At 35.7% G+C, this 18410-nt stretch overlaps 1 protein-coding gene across 8 annotated transcripts in view; it reads right to left on the reverse strand.

The window, feature by feature from the left end:
- Positions 1 to 1054: 1054 nt before the first annotated feature.
- DYNC1I2 (dynein cytoplasmic 1 intermediate chain 2) overlaps positions 1055 to 18410 on the reverse strand; it is a 45721-nt gene continuing 28365 nt past the window's right edge. For 5 of the 8 annotated variants that reach the window (XM_033112625.1, XM_033112624.1, XM_033112627.1 and 2 more), the window contains 11 exons: positions 16461 to 16556; positions 16091 to 16253; positions 15889 to 15988; positions 15322 to 15447; positions 14275 to 14421; positions 13808 to 13921; positions 13365 to 13498; positions 12362 to 12506; positions 5216 to 5356; positions 3257 to 3382; positions 1055 to 1689 (listed from right to left, as the gene is read on the reverse strand). In XM_033112625.1, coding sequence (XP_032968516.1) covers positions 1576 to 1689; positions 3257 to 3382; positions 5216 to 5356; positions 12362 to 12506; positions 13365 to 13498; positions 13808 to 13921; positions 14275 to 14421; positions 15322 to 15447; positions 15889 to 15988; positions 16091 to 16253; positions 16461 to 16556 — 1406 coding nt within the window. In that variant the 3' untranslated portion in view covers positions 1055 to 1575. The remainder of the gene's footprint in view (positions 1690 to 3256; positions 3383 to 5215; positions 5357 to 12361; positions 12507 to 13364; positions 13499 to 13807; positions 13922 to 14274; positions 14422 to 15321; positions 15448 to 15888; positions 15989 to 16090; positions 16254 to 16460; positions 16557 to 18410) is intronic. The other 3 variants (XM_033112626.1, XM_033112628.1, XM_033112631.1) reach the window with 1 other exon arrangement.

The raw sequence follows: 18410 nt of genomic DNA on the forward strand, positions 1-18410 counted from the left end.
TGAGATCACTTGTTTGCCTGCTGATATAAAAAACTTATCTTTGGTATACAATAGATAATTATGGGGTGTCAATTTATAAAAACAATATATAAAAATGAAGAATTTCCTGAAGTAATTACAATTAATAATTTTAGAGCTGGAAGGCAATTTAGAAATCATCTAATTTAAATTTAATTCGAAAATAAAAAGAGTGAGGCACAGACGGATGGAAAAACTTGGCTAAAATCACACTTCTCACAAGTGCTAGAGTTAGAACCAGAGTTAGCTTAATATTCCTGGTCAATTATTCCTTATTCAATACTCATAATTAAAAAGTTTTATTTGGAAATTTATTCCAACAGATCATCATTAGAATTATTTTTTTAAAAATCAAACGTAACAAAAATGTTCAAATTCTGATTTCTATTCTTCCTACTTCATGTTCTGTTGAATAAATCATGAACTTGAGAAGGACAAAAGGTCAAGATTAAGGAAATGGACAATTTAAAGAGGATAAAATCAAGCTCTGATCATAATTCTTTCTTCTAGTCCTGAAATAGGTTGATTTCAACACTAATTCTTAAATATTTGTCACTTACCTTTCAGACTTGTAGACAAGGTTGTGGTAACAGACCTCGAATGTGGAGTTGGTTCAATGACAAAGTTCATTTGAGCACTTTCCCTTCACGACTACTGCAACCATGAAGTCAGTTTCTCTCAAAGGAGGTTTTAGTCTCAGAGAGCTCATGTACATAGTAATCTCAATCAGTGAAAATAGTAAACATCTTTTTGTTTATTCTTTAAACTAAATATATCTTAAGTGGAAAGAAAATCAGGGAGTAAAGCAAAAGTTAACATAGGAGAAATTTTTTCACTGACAGATTATCTCAACATCAGTTCATAATGCACTGAGAGAGCTATGACATACTATATGGTATATTTAAGGCACAAAGCTTTACAAGAGTTGAAGTGGCTGCTTACAACAGGAACTTAAAGATATGAAAAAAGATACTTTATAAGAGACAAAAATTAAAATTACAAGAAGTAAAATAAATGAAAATTTGAAAAGTTAAACCATATTTGTTTTTTATTTATATATAGCTATCACATGAATTTATAAAGAAGCAAAAGGATATCAGAATGTAACCTGGATAGATGTAAGCATGCTATGGCTAAGAATAAACAATGTTCCTACATATTATGGTGAGTGAGAACATTATCAGTATAATGGGATTATGATTATTTAAAAATATGCAGAACTTATTTAATTTGTGCTTTAGAAATAACTGTATATAGTGTTATAAGTTGAAAAGAATTCAAAAGAATAACTAATACCAAATATACACCTGTGTATATGAATCCAAAAAAAGCTGCATTCAATAAAGTCAATCAGTTGTATTAAAAATGACACAAATCCAAAACAAGATGCATGTTATATATAAAAAAGGACATTGTAAGATTTGCTTGCTGCATTAAATCCATGGTTTAATCCACAAAATTTCGTTTTAATTATCATTTAGACAGAAGCATGCAAATAGTCTTAGGATCTACTTAGTTTCCCCAAATCCACTACGGCTGCATAACCCCTCTCAGGAGCTAGGCGGGTATTCGGGTGGCGGCCTCCTCCTCTGCATCTGCTCGGTTTGCATTAATTTCTGCAAGTGTTCGGCCGAATCGTGCCCATTCATCATTTCGGGGGACAGCAATCTGCTGTTGAAAGACAACATTTTATGTATACTAAAATAAAAGATTATCTTATCCCTATTATTCAGTTTGTTTTCAAATTTTCCATTAAAAAGTAATAATTGACCTGAATGGTCTTTCCATAATTATAGGGACTATAACAATGATTTACAACATTCTGAAACAAAAGACAGTGTTTGTGAAGTGTGTTTTGACAGCCTCAGAAATGACTTTGCTGTTACCACCACCAGTGCGAGAGAAAATAACAATGGTGCTTTGTAACTAACTCCTACGCACGATCTCGTGAATTTTGCTGGTGGGGAGGAACACCTTAAATTTTTTTACTTCTTGCACCATCCCTAGTATGAAATATTTTCTGAAGCATGGTTCAAAAGAGCTGGTTTCTTATGATTATTTGTTTTTGTTTGGAGCATAAGATAACCTTTCTAGGTATCTTAATCCCTCATCAGCAGGTGTGCTACTTCTTTCTGCTTTTTTGATGTACCAATAGCAAAAAGGGAAAAGAAGCTTGTGATGCTTTTGCCTCACTGAAGCACTCCAATAACCAAAAATCTTTGGTAATTGTTATTATAATATTAGAGGAATGTCACACTGCCATATTAGGGCACAAGACATTCACTGTGGTGAATGGATGTGTCTGTTTCTAAATCTACCATATTAGATTAGATTAGGTCACATTTGACAGTGATACAACCGAAAATGGTACCTACCAGCCACATGTGACTACTTACATTTAAATGATTTAAAATTAAATTTAAAATGAATGTATTCAGTTGTACGAACCACACCTAAGTGTTCCGTAGCCCTATGTGGCTAGTGGTTACCATATTGGACTGCAGATATAGAGCAATTTTACCATGCAGATGGTTCTATTGGCTGTTCCAAATGAATCAATCTACCTCCCTCCAGATCCAATTGCTAGAGGCTATGGGGTGTCCAGAGAGGACAGGAATCATAAGGCACAATAAAAGAAAGAGTAATAAGGTGCTAGCGAGGACTAAAAAAAGGAAATCTTTACTCCTGGGCATTGTGTACAGCCAACCCAAGCACTAAAGATGAGAGCTGCAACTCATCTCGTTGGATTCAATGACAGTGGCTCTGCAACAAGGCTCAAGAGTCAAGATTCACATTTCACCATGTCATCAGGTAACTCTCAAAAAGTATTACGTCTGATTTCTACTACCTGGCCCAAACAAATCTATGAATACAGAAAAATAAAATCTTATCTCAGTATCAATTCTGTAAAGCCTCAAAGTCCAACTATAATCCAAATGTCTTCTTTTACCTCAAGAATTTCTAATTCCAGCAATGCATGCTTCAAGAAACAAGGTACTTTCAACATATGATGATATTACCCTCAAAAGTCCTGTGTATGGGGACACAGGACTTCCAGTTTAGAAAGAAAATTAATCTCAAGAGTTATTTCTGTGATGGAAAGTAAGTTTTATCTTTACAACCTCAGTTTATACAATTCATGAACCTTAAAGACTAGCTTTAGCCACGAAGATATTGTTACTACAATGCTGTGAAAGCTAAATAAATGTGTCAAAATTATAGGCAGTGAGCCCCGTACCTCTCCCACATCATATATGACAATCTGTCCTTCAGAATCACCCACGGCAATCTCTCTTCCAGAATGGGTCCATCTTACACGATTAAGAGCAGGATTACCCTCCACAGAAATACTGGCAGTTGGTACCTAAAGTCATTTAAAATACAGTGCAGTGTTAAAAGTCTCATCAAGATTTCTATAAACATGTAAAACAGTAATTCTTTTTTCTTCCAACCTGGCTACATTTTTAAAGACAAAGATGAAAATAGATAAAGAATTTTCCCAACTTTCTTTCTGTTCAGTGATACATTATGAATGACATTATAGTCAATCCTTGAAAATGGTTTGGGAAAATAAGTCCTTATATGAGAAATTCTCACATGACTAGATACATCATTTTGAAAGATCTTCTCTTTAATAAAGCATTCTTTGTTGTTGTTTTAACTTATTTAAGAAGTCAAGCTGTTTGAAAACAGACGGCCAAAACCCCATTTTAAAGAAACATTTCAAAAGCCTTAATAAACAGATTACGGTTCAATTTTAGAGGATGGGAATTATTTTTGTAGCTTGCATCTGTCAGCTGAAACCTGTGATTTGATCCACAGTTCCTAGAAACAGTTTTCTACTGAAGGTAGAGTATGGGTCTTTCCAAAGCCCCTTGTTCCCATGAACTGTCTGGAGCAGGGAGAATGATGGCACCAACACATGGTACCTTCCCTGTGGAATATGACTGTGTATCTCTCCTATGTCTAGGAAAAGACATTTATTTGCCACACACAGAGCAAACATTCAATGTTTGACTCAGATCAGGAGCACAATAAATTTTTTAAAAATTTGAAATATGATTAAAAATAATCCTTCTAATTGACATCAGTTATCACCAATTTAACCCCCTAGAATGCTAAACTTGTTATAGAGAAAAATTGTATTTAGATATATTCTTTGAGTTAATAATTATAGGAAAGATCCCAACTTAACTGTAACCACAGATCTCTAACACCATAACCCAAATTAAGAAAATCGCTATCTATCTAGGTAACTAGGAACATATGAGTGTAACCTAGTCCAACCATCTAGCTAGGGCGCAATACCTTTCCCTAGCAGTATTTGAATGTTCCCCCTCAAACGACTAAACCAGTAGCTAATATAGTGTTAAAATTCTTACATTTCCTACGTATAACTTCCTTGCCCTGTATAACCAACTATTTCACTTCAAGGGATTTGGACACACGCCACTAGAAATATGAAGAGATGTGAGCGAGTGGGAGGTGGGAGAGGCGCCCAGGGACTTTCTCCTCAACAACCATTACTGACAGAACTGCAGCAGAACTGCTAACGTTACCACCGCAGAGCAATGCAGAATTCTAAGAACAAAATCTACACGTGGCTTAAAATAATAGCTGCAGTTAAATTTCACTGCCAATAATTGATTTTAGTATAGCAATTAGGAAATTTGATGGTTTCTATATTCATTTCATAGTTCACAGAAAACATAGTTCAAATGTTTTCACTCCTGCATGAAACAAGTAGTCAAAATACATTTTTCCTTTATTCAAAGAAGTTAAGCTAAGACTAATGTTTATGGATGATACACAATTCGATCAAGGCTAAGAGATAATTTAGAAAGTCAGAATTAAAGTTAACATACTTCAACAGTCTGAGACTGCTTTCTAGTCTCTGAATGAAAAAATATTCCAGTTGCCTTAAGAGTGATATTTTGCCAGGACATTAGAGACACGATAGTGCTTTTCAGAAGTAAAAGGAAATGCCCCAGTGCTCTTGGCAACACTATTTCTCCCTTCAGTTCCGCACAGCATGCTGTTTATTATTTAGGGTACAAAGCTTATTTGGTTTCTTTGTGATGATGCTACAATCACAGAGCCCTTTTACATTCCTTGGGATAAAAAGAATTTCACAAATTATTCAATAAATCTCCAATTTTCTATTTTTCAGTGCAATTTTCGTTATTTTCCAGCTCACCTCTGTGTCATTATTGAGATTCCACAAATCCAGCCTCCCCATGCCATCCACACAAGCAAACAGAGCTGGGTGGGTGGGTGACCACATAACATCATAAACATAGTCTGAATTATCTTCAAATGAGTACAGAGGCTTGTTATTCTGAAAGGGAAAAGTTGATTCTTAGCACAGTCAAAAGACGACATACATTCAACAGGTATAACAACACTTTGTGACATTTAACTCAGTCTAGAAAAAGTTCCTATAATTTCACTATAGAATTATCTGGAGTTATGAACTAAGAATTGACTATTGGATCGCATTTTCTTTTTAACCTATAGACACCATGCTGTTTTTAAAAAGGATATAATAGAATGTGCTTTAAAAACATTTGTCAATGAGAGGATTCTGGGAAGATGACAGCAATGACCCTGCACTTTTTCAATCTCTAATTCTCTCCAAAAAGCCAGACAAAGCAACAAGGATAGCAAAACCAAAGATCCACAGACAACATCCACAACAAAACCAGGAGACAAAGCTTCAAATGAAAGCAGGTGGAAACAAACCTCTGGTAACTTTAAGACCTGCACAGTGCGAGCACCTGTGAGGGAAGACGTGTGGGAAGCACGAGGGCTTCCGAAGCTGGAGCACAGAAGACAAGTGCCTCACAGGCGACGGCAGAAGCTCAGTGGACGGCTTGGGGGCCAGTCTGAGAACAGCAGCAGATTTCATTGATAAATAAATGCTAGCAGACTCCAATTCATATAAGTAAGGGCTAACGGTGCAGTTTGAGCCCCGTAAACTCTCAAAATTAACAAACCAAAGCTCCTTTTCAAGACAAAGTCTCACCAAAGAGAAAGCGTTGGGAGTAAACTCCAAGTCGTGGCATACAGCCCAAAGGGACAAAGGAAAGAGAAGGTTCAGATACAAGTGGTGAAGACGAACAGAAAAGGAGCAACTCAGAAAGTACAAGATAGATAGATAAACAGATCCACTTTGCAAAAAAACAAGAAAGAGCTTTATCCTAGACTGCAAAACTAGGAAAGCTATCCTTGCCCATTCCCTCCCTCCTAAAAGCAGAGAAAAACTCATTTCACTAGTAGACAATAAACAACAAAAAAGGATCTTAGTCAAATCCCACACAAAGTTATTATGGCAGATCTTCAATAAGGGTGTCAAGACAATTAAATGAGAAAAGAACAGTCTTTTCAACAAATGACACTGGGACAACTGGATATGCATACACAAACACCATACACAGAAATTAACTTAAAATGTATCACAGATTTAGGTATCAGAGGTAAAACTATGAAACTCTTAGGAGAAAGCATAGGAGTAAATTGTGACCTTGGACTCGACAATAGATTTTTAGATAAAAAACCAAAAGCACAAGCAACAAACGATAAAGTAGATAAATTGGGCTACATCAAAATTAAATACTCTTGTGCTTCAAACAATATCCTTGAGAAAGCGAAAAGACAACTTACACAATGGGAGAAATATTTGAAAATCATGTATCTGACAAGTGACTTGTACTTAGAACTCCTACAACCCATTAACAAAAAGGCAAACAACCCAATTAAAAATTGGGCAGGATTTGAATAGATTTCTCCAGAGAAGATCTACAAATAGCAAATAAGCACTTGAAAAGACGCTCCACATCACTGTCCATGGGGGACTGCATATCAAAACCACAATGAGATATCACTTTACACCACTAGAATGGCTATAATGAAAAGGACAGACAATAGCAATTGTTGGTAGTGAGGATGTAAGAAATCAGAACCTTCATACATTGCTGGTGGGAATGTAAACTGGTGTAGCTGCTTTGAAAAAGTTTGGCAGTTCCTCAAAATGCTAATTAGAGTTAACATATGACCCAAAAATCCTTCTCCTTGGGAATGATTCTAATGAAAAAAGGCAGAAAATACCAAGTGCTGGCAAGGATGCAGAGCAAGGGAACTTTCACATGCTACCAGTGAATTATAAACTGGTAAAACCATTTTGGAAAATTGCCTGGCAGTACCTACTAAAGTGGAATTATGCATATCCTATGGTGAAGTATTTCACTCCTAGGTCTATGCCTAATAGAAATGAGTGCTTGTGTCTACAGAAGACATCTACAACTATGCTCATCGCAGCACTATTCATATAAAACAAAGGTTTTGTATCAGTGGTTCTGAACCTTGACTGTACATTGTAATCCCCCAACCCTGAGAATTTAAAAAAACATGCTGTGGCCTGGGTCTCCCCCTTTAAAAATATTCTGATTTAATTACTTTGGGCTGCCAGGTGAGCACTAAAAGGTTTAAAAATTGCCCAGGTGATTCTAATGCAACCAAAACTGAGAACCACTGACCTAGATAATGTCTAAAGGTCACTGGAGCTCTAAAATGCTTACAAAGAAAAGGTTTGCCAATATATTTTGCTAAAAGAATGAATCAAAGCAAAGAGCTTCTTTGAATGATAGATAGCATTTAAATAAGCAAAGGTAGCTCATTCTGGCCCAGTGGTGACAATAAATACTGTATGGTCAAAGGACAAGCCATATTTTTTCTGAGTTCTTTATGGTGATGGGTTGGGTTGAATAATCTCCTCCTCCCAAATTCATGTCCATCTGGAACCTATCAACGTGATGATAGTCGGAATCAGGGTCTTTGCAGAAATAATCAAGTTCAGCTGAGGTTATACTGCATTCAGGCAGGCCCTAAATCTAGCATGACTGTTTGTCTTAAAAGAAGAGAAAAATGTAGATAGAGACAAACAGAAAGAACACCATGTGACGACAGAGGCAGAGACCGGAGTGATGCAGCCGCAAGCCAAGAAGCACCAAGACGGCTGGCGAACAGCAGCAGCTGGGAAAGAGGCATGGAACAGAGGAATGGATTCTCCCTGAGAGCCTCCAAAAGTAACCAACCTTGTCAACACCTTGATTTTGGACTTCTAGCCTCCAGAACTATGTGTAAATTCCTACTGTTTTAAAGCCACGTAGTTTGTGGCAATTTGTTACAGCATCCCTAGGAAGCTAATACAGTAATTCTGTATTTTTCTGCAGCAACTGGGGAGTTCTAGATTAATAACCAGAGTCCCTGCAGTAAATACATGAGTGAGGTGCTCTCCAGAGGACTGGAAAATAAGTATGTCCTCACCTGGAACAGAATAGAAATAGATCCTCTGTAAAAAAAAAAAAAAAAAAAAAAAAGATTCCAAGATCAGAAATACCTTCCTAATAACCTGACTGAAGATATGACCTTTCTGAGAAGGACTCTGTCTATTAAAAACAATGGAAATACAAAGAAGCAGAGTCTTACAAGAAAAATGACCACAGTACCCAATACAAGCATTGTTTAGGAGAGAGTCTCAGCAATGGATTCTGAGAATTTACCACCCATGGCAAGGCTATCTCTATGTGAAGAGGAATGAATCAGGATATCTTTCCTTGATGCCATTAAACATTCAAATCAGAAAACTTCTTTTGTTCCAATTCCTTGCTCACCAAGCAATCTTCTGATTATAATTTGGCTTCCCATGTGGGTTGTCTACAGGGAAACAATGAGCTGGTCAGGCCAGCATGAGTATCTGGGTCTTCTGGCAGTTTCTCATCATAAATTAGTAAATTGACCTTCTCCAATGTATATGTGTCTTAGGAGCGTGTTCCAGTTAGCTAATCAACACTAGCAGACTGAGAAAACCGAGTTTTTAAATATGCAAAGGACAGGCTGAACACTGGCCAGCAGCAACTTACTCTGGTAAATGTGGCCGCCATGGAGGACTGGGTCCTGATGGTCAATGGACTTCCCCAAGAAACACCCCAACCTCAAAGCATTTTTTCATTGTAACTTCTTTAATATGTACACAATTGCTACTCCAAGTGTTAGTAAAAGCTCTTTAACCCTGTTTAAATGCTGGTATTCTCTGAGAGTTAAATAGGAAAGCAGTGAAAATAAAGACGGGATTTAAGACATCAGAGACTGTAAAAAAATGTTACGGTGTGTATGGACTACAAAAGTCTGAAAACTACCAATGCTAAGAAATTACTACATTAACAATCTTAATTTTGTTACTTTATGGTCAATGTGGTTCTGACAGACATTGATCTGAGGCTAGCATATACATTAAAACATTTTGTCCCCCAAATAAATAACTCATATTTTAAGAGTAATCTGTAATAAGTATCGTTAAATGTACTGGAACATTAAACTAATTCAACAGGTCTACCTCTTAATTTACCCCAGGTCGAGCTCTTAGGGAATCCTCAAGTTACTTTCAAGAAGCTTTTACTCCTCACATACTCTTCGTAATATTTTTCAAGCCTGCCAAAGTGCCTTCAGTTGTGAATTTTCAAATTTGGTATTTTGAAAAGGTAACAGTATCCTAAAAATGTATTAGAAGCAATGTCTTGGTTGGTTTAAACTTCACCAAAATGTGGAAAATCCTCTATCTCTTTTTTTTACTAAATATAACTGAGTTCAAAAAAGTAATGAAAACAATTTGATGACCCAGAACTCTGTCATGGCATTGTATTATAAATTCTGGAATAAACAAAATTTAGAAGGTGATTACAGAAGTAGACTAGTTTAAATTAAATTTGAGGCAGTGCCAAATTGAGATTTCTAGGGATTTTTGAGAGGACTTACAGAAAGAGAGAAAAAGTACTCTTATTTTGCTACTGGGGCAGAGCCAGATCTTAAAAGGACACAGATATGGCAATATCTAATGATTCATTCTTGTTTAAAAAGCTTAAAATGGAATTGGAACAAAGTTTTTAAAAAGAGATTATTTAAAAACCTTGCCTGCCTATTATTCATTACCTTTGTGCTGGAGAGCACACAGGCTCTGTCAAGTTGTTTGGCAGGGTAGAAATAAATCCCAGCAACACAATTAATCATGAAGTATAAATCTAAGATCAAAACAATGACATTGAGAGCCATGCTATTGCCAAATAAAAAATATTTACTCAGCAGACTGTTGCTGTTCTGTCCTTCAAACAGTAGAACTGTTTGTGTGCAGAAAAGTTAGACTGAAAGGTAATTCTTCTGATAAAGTTTTAGAGGGCGCTTGGCATGTATAAAAACACCCTGTTCTATGCTGGCTCATCCTTCGGCCACTAACATTGGAGAGGTTATGTATGTGTGGGGAAGAGGGGAGAAGCATGTATCATAGTTGAATGAATAAATGAGGCTTCTACAGTGAAGCTCACAGAAGGAAGAAACACCTAGCCCAATTAGCAAAGAAAGAGACATACCTGCCTGTCATTCTTATTCAGAGACGGTTGTATGTTGAAATACAGCAAAATACAAGAACAAAAAATATCAACCACTAATCGACCAACTGTGTAGTAACACAAAAACAAGCATCAATTAGTCTTTCACAGACATAAATTCTGTTCTTATTTAGGCAAGACAAACTCCTCGTTTTCCAATCCTGTTAGTAACCTGTGTAAGGATGGAAGCCTCAAATTTAAGGCTAAAAGGCTAGCAAACTAAAGCCCTTAGATATTAAAAAATAATAATAAATCTACAAATAGATACAGAATCTTTCCAATTCCTGAAAGAGGAAGCTGGCCAAAAATCTAACAAAGATGTAATGTCTTCTGTGTCTATATAAAGAACTACTAAGGTGAAAGCACATCCAGAACTCTAGCCACTTACAATGTTGCCTGCAGCCTAGAGAGAAATAGTTGGCTTCTTCTTTCCAATTCTGCATCTTGCTTTGGTTTTACTAGCTAGATTATGCATTTCTTTGCTTATGTTTGTGGGAATCTTCTTCCTTTTTCCACTATATCAATCTCATTAAAAGAATAAAAATTCAAGAACAATCCAAGAAAGAAAACAGATCAGTGACTAAATGCATTCAGGCTCTGTCTGATCCGCATGAAGGGACAAAGGAGGAACTGAACACAGTTAAGTGTTCGGTACATGCTAGACACTGTGTTAAGCACTCTTCCACATTTTCCCTTCAGTAGACTTATAGTAAGTGCTATTTTTCTACCTGCTAATGCCAAACCTGAAAATGCTTAATTTTAAAAGGCAAGCTTTTAGAGGCAAAGTTTTCTAATTCACTTCGTATTAGACTGAAAGTAAGCATCAAGAAAGGACAAGAATGAACAGCGAGTTCATCCCCGATTTCTGAAGCCAGTATTTAATAAATGAGTTCACTGTAATAGCAAAGAACAGTTGTTAAGATCACTAGGTTTTCCGAAAAAAAAAAAATTGAAGAACCAAAACAGGACTCTAAACTTTGTGTCATGATGAGTTACTCAAAAGGTCAACATTTAGGATAAGGCAGATGGAAACATAAAAACTATAGCTTAAAATTTAACTTAAATAGAATCTGATGTTCTGAGTATGCAGCTTTGCCAGGAACAATGCAAAACAGAAAAGCTAGACAGCAAAGTCAAGGCATTTAAGTTTTAAAATGAGGCCAAATGAAACTATTAATACAAGGCCTATCACAGAAAGTAACATTCCCTACCCGGATTGGCCTTGAGGCTTTCAATGAGGCAGGGCCATGTCACCTTTATTTAGAATTGCTGGTGAATCAGGAAGCACTTTATAACATAACTGGTTTTTCTGAATAAATGAAACTTATTAAAATAAAAAAAAACACTATTTAAATTATTTATTGTGGAAAACGAAAATACATATGCATCCATGCCTTTTATACAATACTTTCTTAATGATTCAAATTTATGATGTGTAGCCTTATCACATAGGACTTATTGTACATCAGTTTTATCCGTTTTTCTCCATTTTCCATCAGCTCTGTGAGTCACTGTAGTTCTAACAAGCCTCTAAAATTCTACAAAGATAAACTGTATGGCTTTTGTGCTGGGCTGTATGACAGCTCTGTGAGGTGCTATGAAGATACTCAGGAGCTTTTTCCCCAACTCAGTTCGGTGTAGGTAATTCAGCACCTAGAACGCCTGAAGTGGTGGAAAGACTGGTCTTTGGTTGTATGTGGGGCTACCATATTTGTCAGCACACTATTCTGAAAACTACAACATATAGTAGCTCACTCATGTTCTGTTTAACTTCTTATCAGGTTCGATCTATCAGTTAATCATTCTAAACTATCAGAAAGCTTTTCATCTTTCCGATGTAGTATTAGAGCACCACCTTGTGTTAGAAACCTGAGCAAATGAGCAAACATCTGTTTTTAAGATACCTTAGTTGTCCAAAGTTTTACTGTCCAGTCAAATGATGAAGTGACAAAAAGATGTGAGAAGTCTACTGCTCCAACAGCTGCATGACAATGGATGCCAGTGATGGGTCCTTGATGTCCCTCAAACATCTCACTGATTCCAGCTTTGCTATTTCATAAAAGTAAGAATGTTAAGGAAATTTTGTAAGTTTCTTTTTTAAGTTGACCACTTCTAAATATATAAGCTTGACATAGTTCAACAAACTTAACTGTGCTCATAACTCATCAGAATAACTTGAGCATCATTCTATCCAGATCTGATAACTGGACTAGATTTGATAACTAAAGCAATAAGTACATTTTTGAACATCATGCTGCTGACGACAGAACTCAAAAATCCAATATCTGATTGGGTGAAATAGAGACAAAGGGACACTACATGTAGGAGAGAAAATCTGGGCTACTTTTAAATCAAAAGCTTTGAAGTGAAGGTGGTCTGTATTTGAGAGGAAAACTGGACACTTGAGTTTTTTTTTAAGGAAGCAACTGATAAGGTACAGACAACTAGACAATTTTAAAACAGATTGAACAGCAGGTGAAATACTAGTCAATTTAAAATGTGTACGTGACATTACTGTACAATTATCAGTACCGAACCAAAGCTCAAAGTCCAAATAAAATGGGAAAATGACTGAAAATCTCCTTTACAATTTTAAAGGTCAGTCTATGGCATGTGCATATTGCATTTGTAATTGCTGAATGTTAACTCCCGCCACTAACTTCTGTGAGCACACGCACACATACAAAACCACAATATACCACAACCCTCAAAATCTGGAACACATCGTGATCCAAAATCACCTTTTGTTTTTAAAAAGTACTTGTTTTAATTTTATATACCTGACCTCAAATAATTTGTCATTAATGAGGAGTGGCTCTAGGACAGATTTCTACTTAAAAAGGGGGCAATTTGTTTTAATGAGATTCAAGGGAGAATTTGAAATTACAAATTCCAGTTTAGATTTACCTGCCATGGCGGCATGCTGTGTACACAGAACCTTCTTCACTCCCAACAACAAAGTTGTTGACATCTCCAACAGGGAAGGACATAGATGTCACAGCGACTGCCTTTGACTGTTTATGAACCAATTCCATGCTATCCTACATAGAAAAGAATTAAAGCTATTTTGTAAACTTGCAATTTTTAATTTTTTAAGACAAATTTCTAGTTTTAATTGGTTTGTAAACAATTCCTTTACTACTTACATAAATTGACTTTGATTAAGTGAATCAGGTTCGAAAATAAAGTATATACACAACAAACTATTTAACACATGGTTAGGTTTATAAACCATTATAATAAAATGTTGTTATGAAACATTCATGGAAAAACATAAGCTGGGGTTTATACAGACTTGAAAAATAACAACGTCTGCCTCAAAATTTCAGAGTTTTTCACGTTGAGCCTACCTGTGGATGGGAAAGCATGTCCAGGCTCCATGAACAAATTTTTCCATCAGTAGAGATGCTAATCAGATTGTGAGCATTTTGAGTTCCAACGACATTTACACAATATACAGGATGCTGAAGAAAGAGATATTAAAGTTTTCTGGGATTATTTTACCAAAAAATGAAACAATTTTTACTGCATAATCACAGGATTCTGTTTCATATGAAAACAGTTTCATATCTTGAGGGCATTTTTAATGTGAAGTTTGATGCTATTCTGTTGATTAACAAAAGGTTGTCTAGGAAGAGAGATGAGTTTCTAGTAAGACAGATTAGCCACCCCAAAAAAGGCCTTTGTTCTTGGTTACTAAATGATGAGGAATTCATACATCAAAGGAAACAGATTCTGAGACTACTCTGATGGACACTCCTAAGTATTTAATGATGAAGGAGCACAGAAGTCTAATGGAAATAATCTTTTTACTTACTGTGTGTGCAGCAGCTGACAGTGGAGTTCTTTGCACTGGAGTTCTTTTATTGCTACGGTTATCCCACAGCACAATTTGGCCTGAATATGTACCACCGACAACCAGGTTTGGATGAAATTTTGCAAAGGTAGCAGACATCACAGCTGACTGCAAATAAGTAAGATTTTTATACTCCAGGTTCAAATGGAAGAAGCCTGACAAATTATAAAAATAAATCTGTATCCAAAACATTTCCCCTTTATTGTAAGGTATTAGAGGTTATAAAAATAAATAAATTCATTAAAAATTTTCATTTTGTTTCAGAATACAAAAATTTATCTTTAGAAAAGTTTTTGCTTAAAAGTCAAATGGAATGATTATTTACATAAATATGTTTCAGCAACTTATCAAAGAAAGCAAAAAAGTATTTCATTTGATTACAGTATTAAATCAAAAGATAACTGGCTCTGCACAGGCCTCCGACAGTCATCTGACAACAGAGAATATGCTAGTTTTGATTTAGGTAAGTGTTTTTTCAGAATTAGGACATTATTAAAAGATTATAACTTATGCAACCAAAAAAAGGCTTGCAAATTCTAACCTTCCACTAAATCCACTTTAAAACTCTGCATCTGTTTCCTACTTCAAACATATGTTTCTACTTAAAACTATCTAGTTCCAACTCCTCAGGCCATGTATAAGTAATTCAGTGGGCCAACAGTCTAATTGTATATTCAGCAAATAAGTTCCTGAGAAACTCCCTGTAGAAAAGACATTTTATAAAAGAGTTCTTTTATACAATCAATCACAATAACAGAAAATCACAACTGTAAAGGACTTTAGGTGTGATTAAACATTATAAGAGATGTCAGAAAAGCTACAAAAGACAGATCATGTTGAACTGAGACGTCTTCAGTTTTCTGTTCACATCTGTTTGCAAACATGGGGTGGTTTAGTAAATGCCAATCCAATGAAATCATTATGTTGACAAGAAAAGAAAAAAGGTACTTGTCTAAATTCATTAATGAACTCTTAAACGTGGAGAAGACTGGTAAAAGACCATCTTACCTGGCAGTGAAATACATATTCTGGGGTCGTTTTCTTGTATTTCATATTCCATACAAGGGCCACACCGTCAGGCTCATGAGGAGCATCTTCATTGTTATTATAGGAAGCCACAAGTAACTCTGGATACTGGTCGCAAAAATCAAGTGGAAAAAAAATGCTATGATAATAAGAACTGTTTTACATTCCTAGTTACTCAACAGGCTTTATCAAATTATTCTGAAAATATAATACCTAACCCTTACCAAAAAAGATATCTCTAGAGTTATGCTCACTGGAACATTAGAACTTTAAACTAGTACAGTTAGTTAAAGCATGTGTTGCAATTTTATCCAAAGGATTGGTGAGCAATTGACATAAGTAAAACTGGGTTGTGGCATAAAAAATATCTTGAGTTTTAAGTACAAAGAATGTTTCCAATCCTTTCTTCCATAGTACATGAGGCAAAATGAATACGATAGCATTAGAACCATCATTATTTTAAATTACATATTGATTTAAACAGTTTCTAAAACTAAAACTACCCAATTCACAAATGAGTTAACAGCAACCAGTTTTGTTGTAATTTACCTGAGATGACCAATCCAAACAACTAACAACCCGATGCTTTGACCAACGTTCATCAAAAAACTGACGATTTAATGACAGTTTAGCACCTGCTTGAATCTCTCTACAGAAAAGACCAAACACAAAAAAATGTGTTAAACTTCTTACTCTTAATCTTAAAGGATTTAACACTGCTGTACCCATAATTTTAGCAATTAAGCATTACCCTTCTTTGTCTTCCAAATCTCTTCCACTGTAGTCAAAGAAGATGTTAATCTGCTCAGAAAGAGCTCTTTCTACAATTCTTGTAGAATGGTCAAAGAAACTTAAAAATTCCTCGGAGTGCAAGATTTGTTGCTTTTCTTCTTCAGTCAGTTCATGAGGAGGGGCTAGAAAACAAATGTTTTTCTAAAGTCTGATTTATATCAGTCAAATCAGGTCAACTCACTGTTACAGTTTGGATCAATGAATGGCAGACATTCTTTTCAATCAGATTCACCTCTTTGATTTAGAGCATTTTATTCTACTTTAATGCATAATAAAAGAAATCTTAATAGGAATCAACAAAATTTTTAAAGTTAAATTCTGTAAGATACCTTTACTATCATTTTCCTCATCTTTCTTTAAAGTTTTCTCTTCTTCAGGTTCAATAGGAGGTTTAGGAGTCACTACATCATCTTCTTCCTCGTCATCTGAAAAAAACAGAATAACACTAAAATTATTTTTATGAAAATAATTGATAATTTTTGAAGTAGTATTCAGAAGGTATCATATCTCTTTACATAAAAGCAAAAGTAAACCACTGATACGACGGAACAAGTACAAATAATACGAATTCTGTCAACACAATTTTAAAGAAAGAATTAAGTGGAACCTCCTGGTTTTTATAGTTTTTATACCTACCTATGTGGTACCTCATCAACAGTCATACCAAATTCTGTAGCTACATAAACTGAAATAAGATATATAAGCAAGTAGGATGAATTCCTCACAGAAATCTCTAAAAGCTTGCAAGCATTTATCATTCCAGACAGAACAACACGCAACTCCTGCATAGTTTTATGTAGCACGCTGACACTTTAATGCTGTAGAATGAAGAAAATCAAATGTCTAAAATAGCCTACAGAGCTGGCTGCTTACTTGTGATCTGAAACCATCAGTGTGTCTAATGGGTCTTCCTATGGCATAAACGGCTTACATTAACTCTCAGGTTGCTATTTGAGAGGCAGATTTTAAAGATAATAGCTATGAGACCACATTTTCTATTCTGTCATTTTAAATGCAAGTCTCATTATCTACCGTTATATAATGTGACAGTAAGTACCTGAAACTGTTTTCTTAACTTGAATAAAAATATATATTGAGATAATATACAATGTTTATAAGACATTTTTTATTATTAAATCTCCTCTTATATTCCCAAACCAGGAAATAACTTAAAATAACATTTTAAAATGTTATAGAACATACAGCTCTGCCTACCTTCTCTTTCACTACATTCTGAGATGGATTTTTATGGAGAAAATGTTTATTTTTATTGCCTAAACAGATATGTCATTTGTCTATACGGGAATGGCAGCAGGCGTCTACAGCAGAGTGCATCTCAAGTAATGAGAGCCTATTCAATAAGGGAACTTCACTTGTTAGTTATGTCATTTCCCTGACCCATATTCAGAATTATCTAAAACACACATACATACGACGTACACAAAAGAATGGTCAAGGATGGGAACCAGCTGCTAAGTCATGGTCCCAGCAGCCAGGCCAGCTGACTAGATAGTAACAACCAGATGGCACTGCTGGGACTGTGTCTTTCTGCTACAAGGTGGCAATAGGATGGCATAACATTCTTCCGCTTGACTGCTTCCAATCCTGTCTCTCCCCAATGGCGAGCCTGTGCAATTACCCACACTCCAGGAGGCCTACAGATAAGCCTTTTCCCTGCAAACAAAATGCAGCTTGTAGGCCACACCAGCTGCCAAACCACACACATAGTGTTAGGTTTGGAGAGCTATGAAAATCTTTCTATCTCTATAGTATAAGCAATAAAAATATAACCGTACCTGTAGGAAAGAAAGCTTTAAATGACACTGTATAATGCACACAATGATACAACCTCCAACTTAATCAAAATGATAATGACGTATGCCAATCCTACATTACTTGAAATTGAGCGATTTTTACGTTCTGACAAGTTTACAGAACTAGGATAAATGGCACGAATGATTTCAATATATGCTCATACTTTTGAACCAAATGGTGAAGGTTAAAATTTTTCCTTTCAAGGGCCTCAATCAGCCACAAAGGAAAACAGTAATCACTGTCTTTTCAGCCAGCCCAACCGCATTTGTCAGCCCTTTCTCCGTCAATGCAGCCAGAGCAATCAACCTGCCAAACATTCAGAATGGAAAAACAATCTGAAAATACAGGGTATAATGCACCTGCCAGTGAAAATGGCCATTTCAAGAAAAGCTAGTGATCTCAGTGACCCCGCTGAGGAGGCGGTAGTGCAAAGGGGAAAGAACACGTAAAAGAATTCTTAGTGA

This window comes from Rhinolophus ferrumequinum, chromosome 8, assembly GCF_004115265.2.
Source record: "Rhinolophus ferrumequinum isolate MPI-CBG mRhiFer1 chromosome 8, mRhiFer1_v1.p, whole genome shotgun sequence".
Classification (NCBI taxonomy): Eukaryota; Metazoa; Chordata; class Mammalia; order Chiroptera; family Rhinolophidae; genus Rhinolophus; species Rhinolophus ferrumequinum.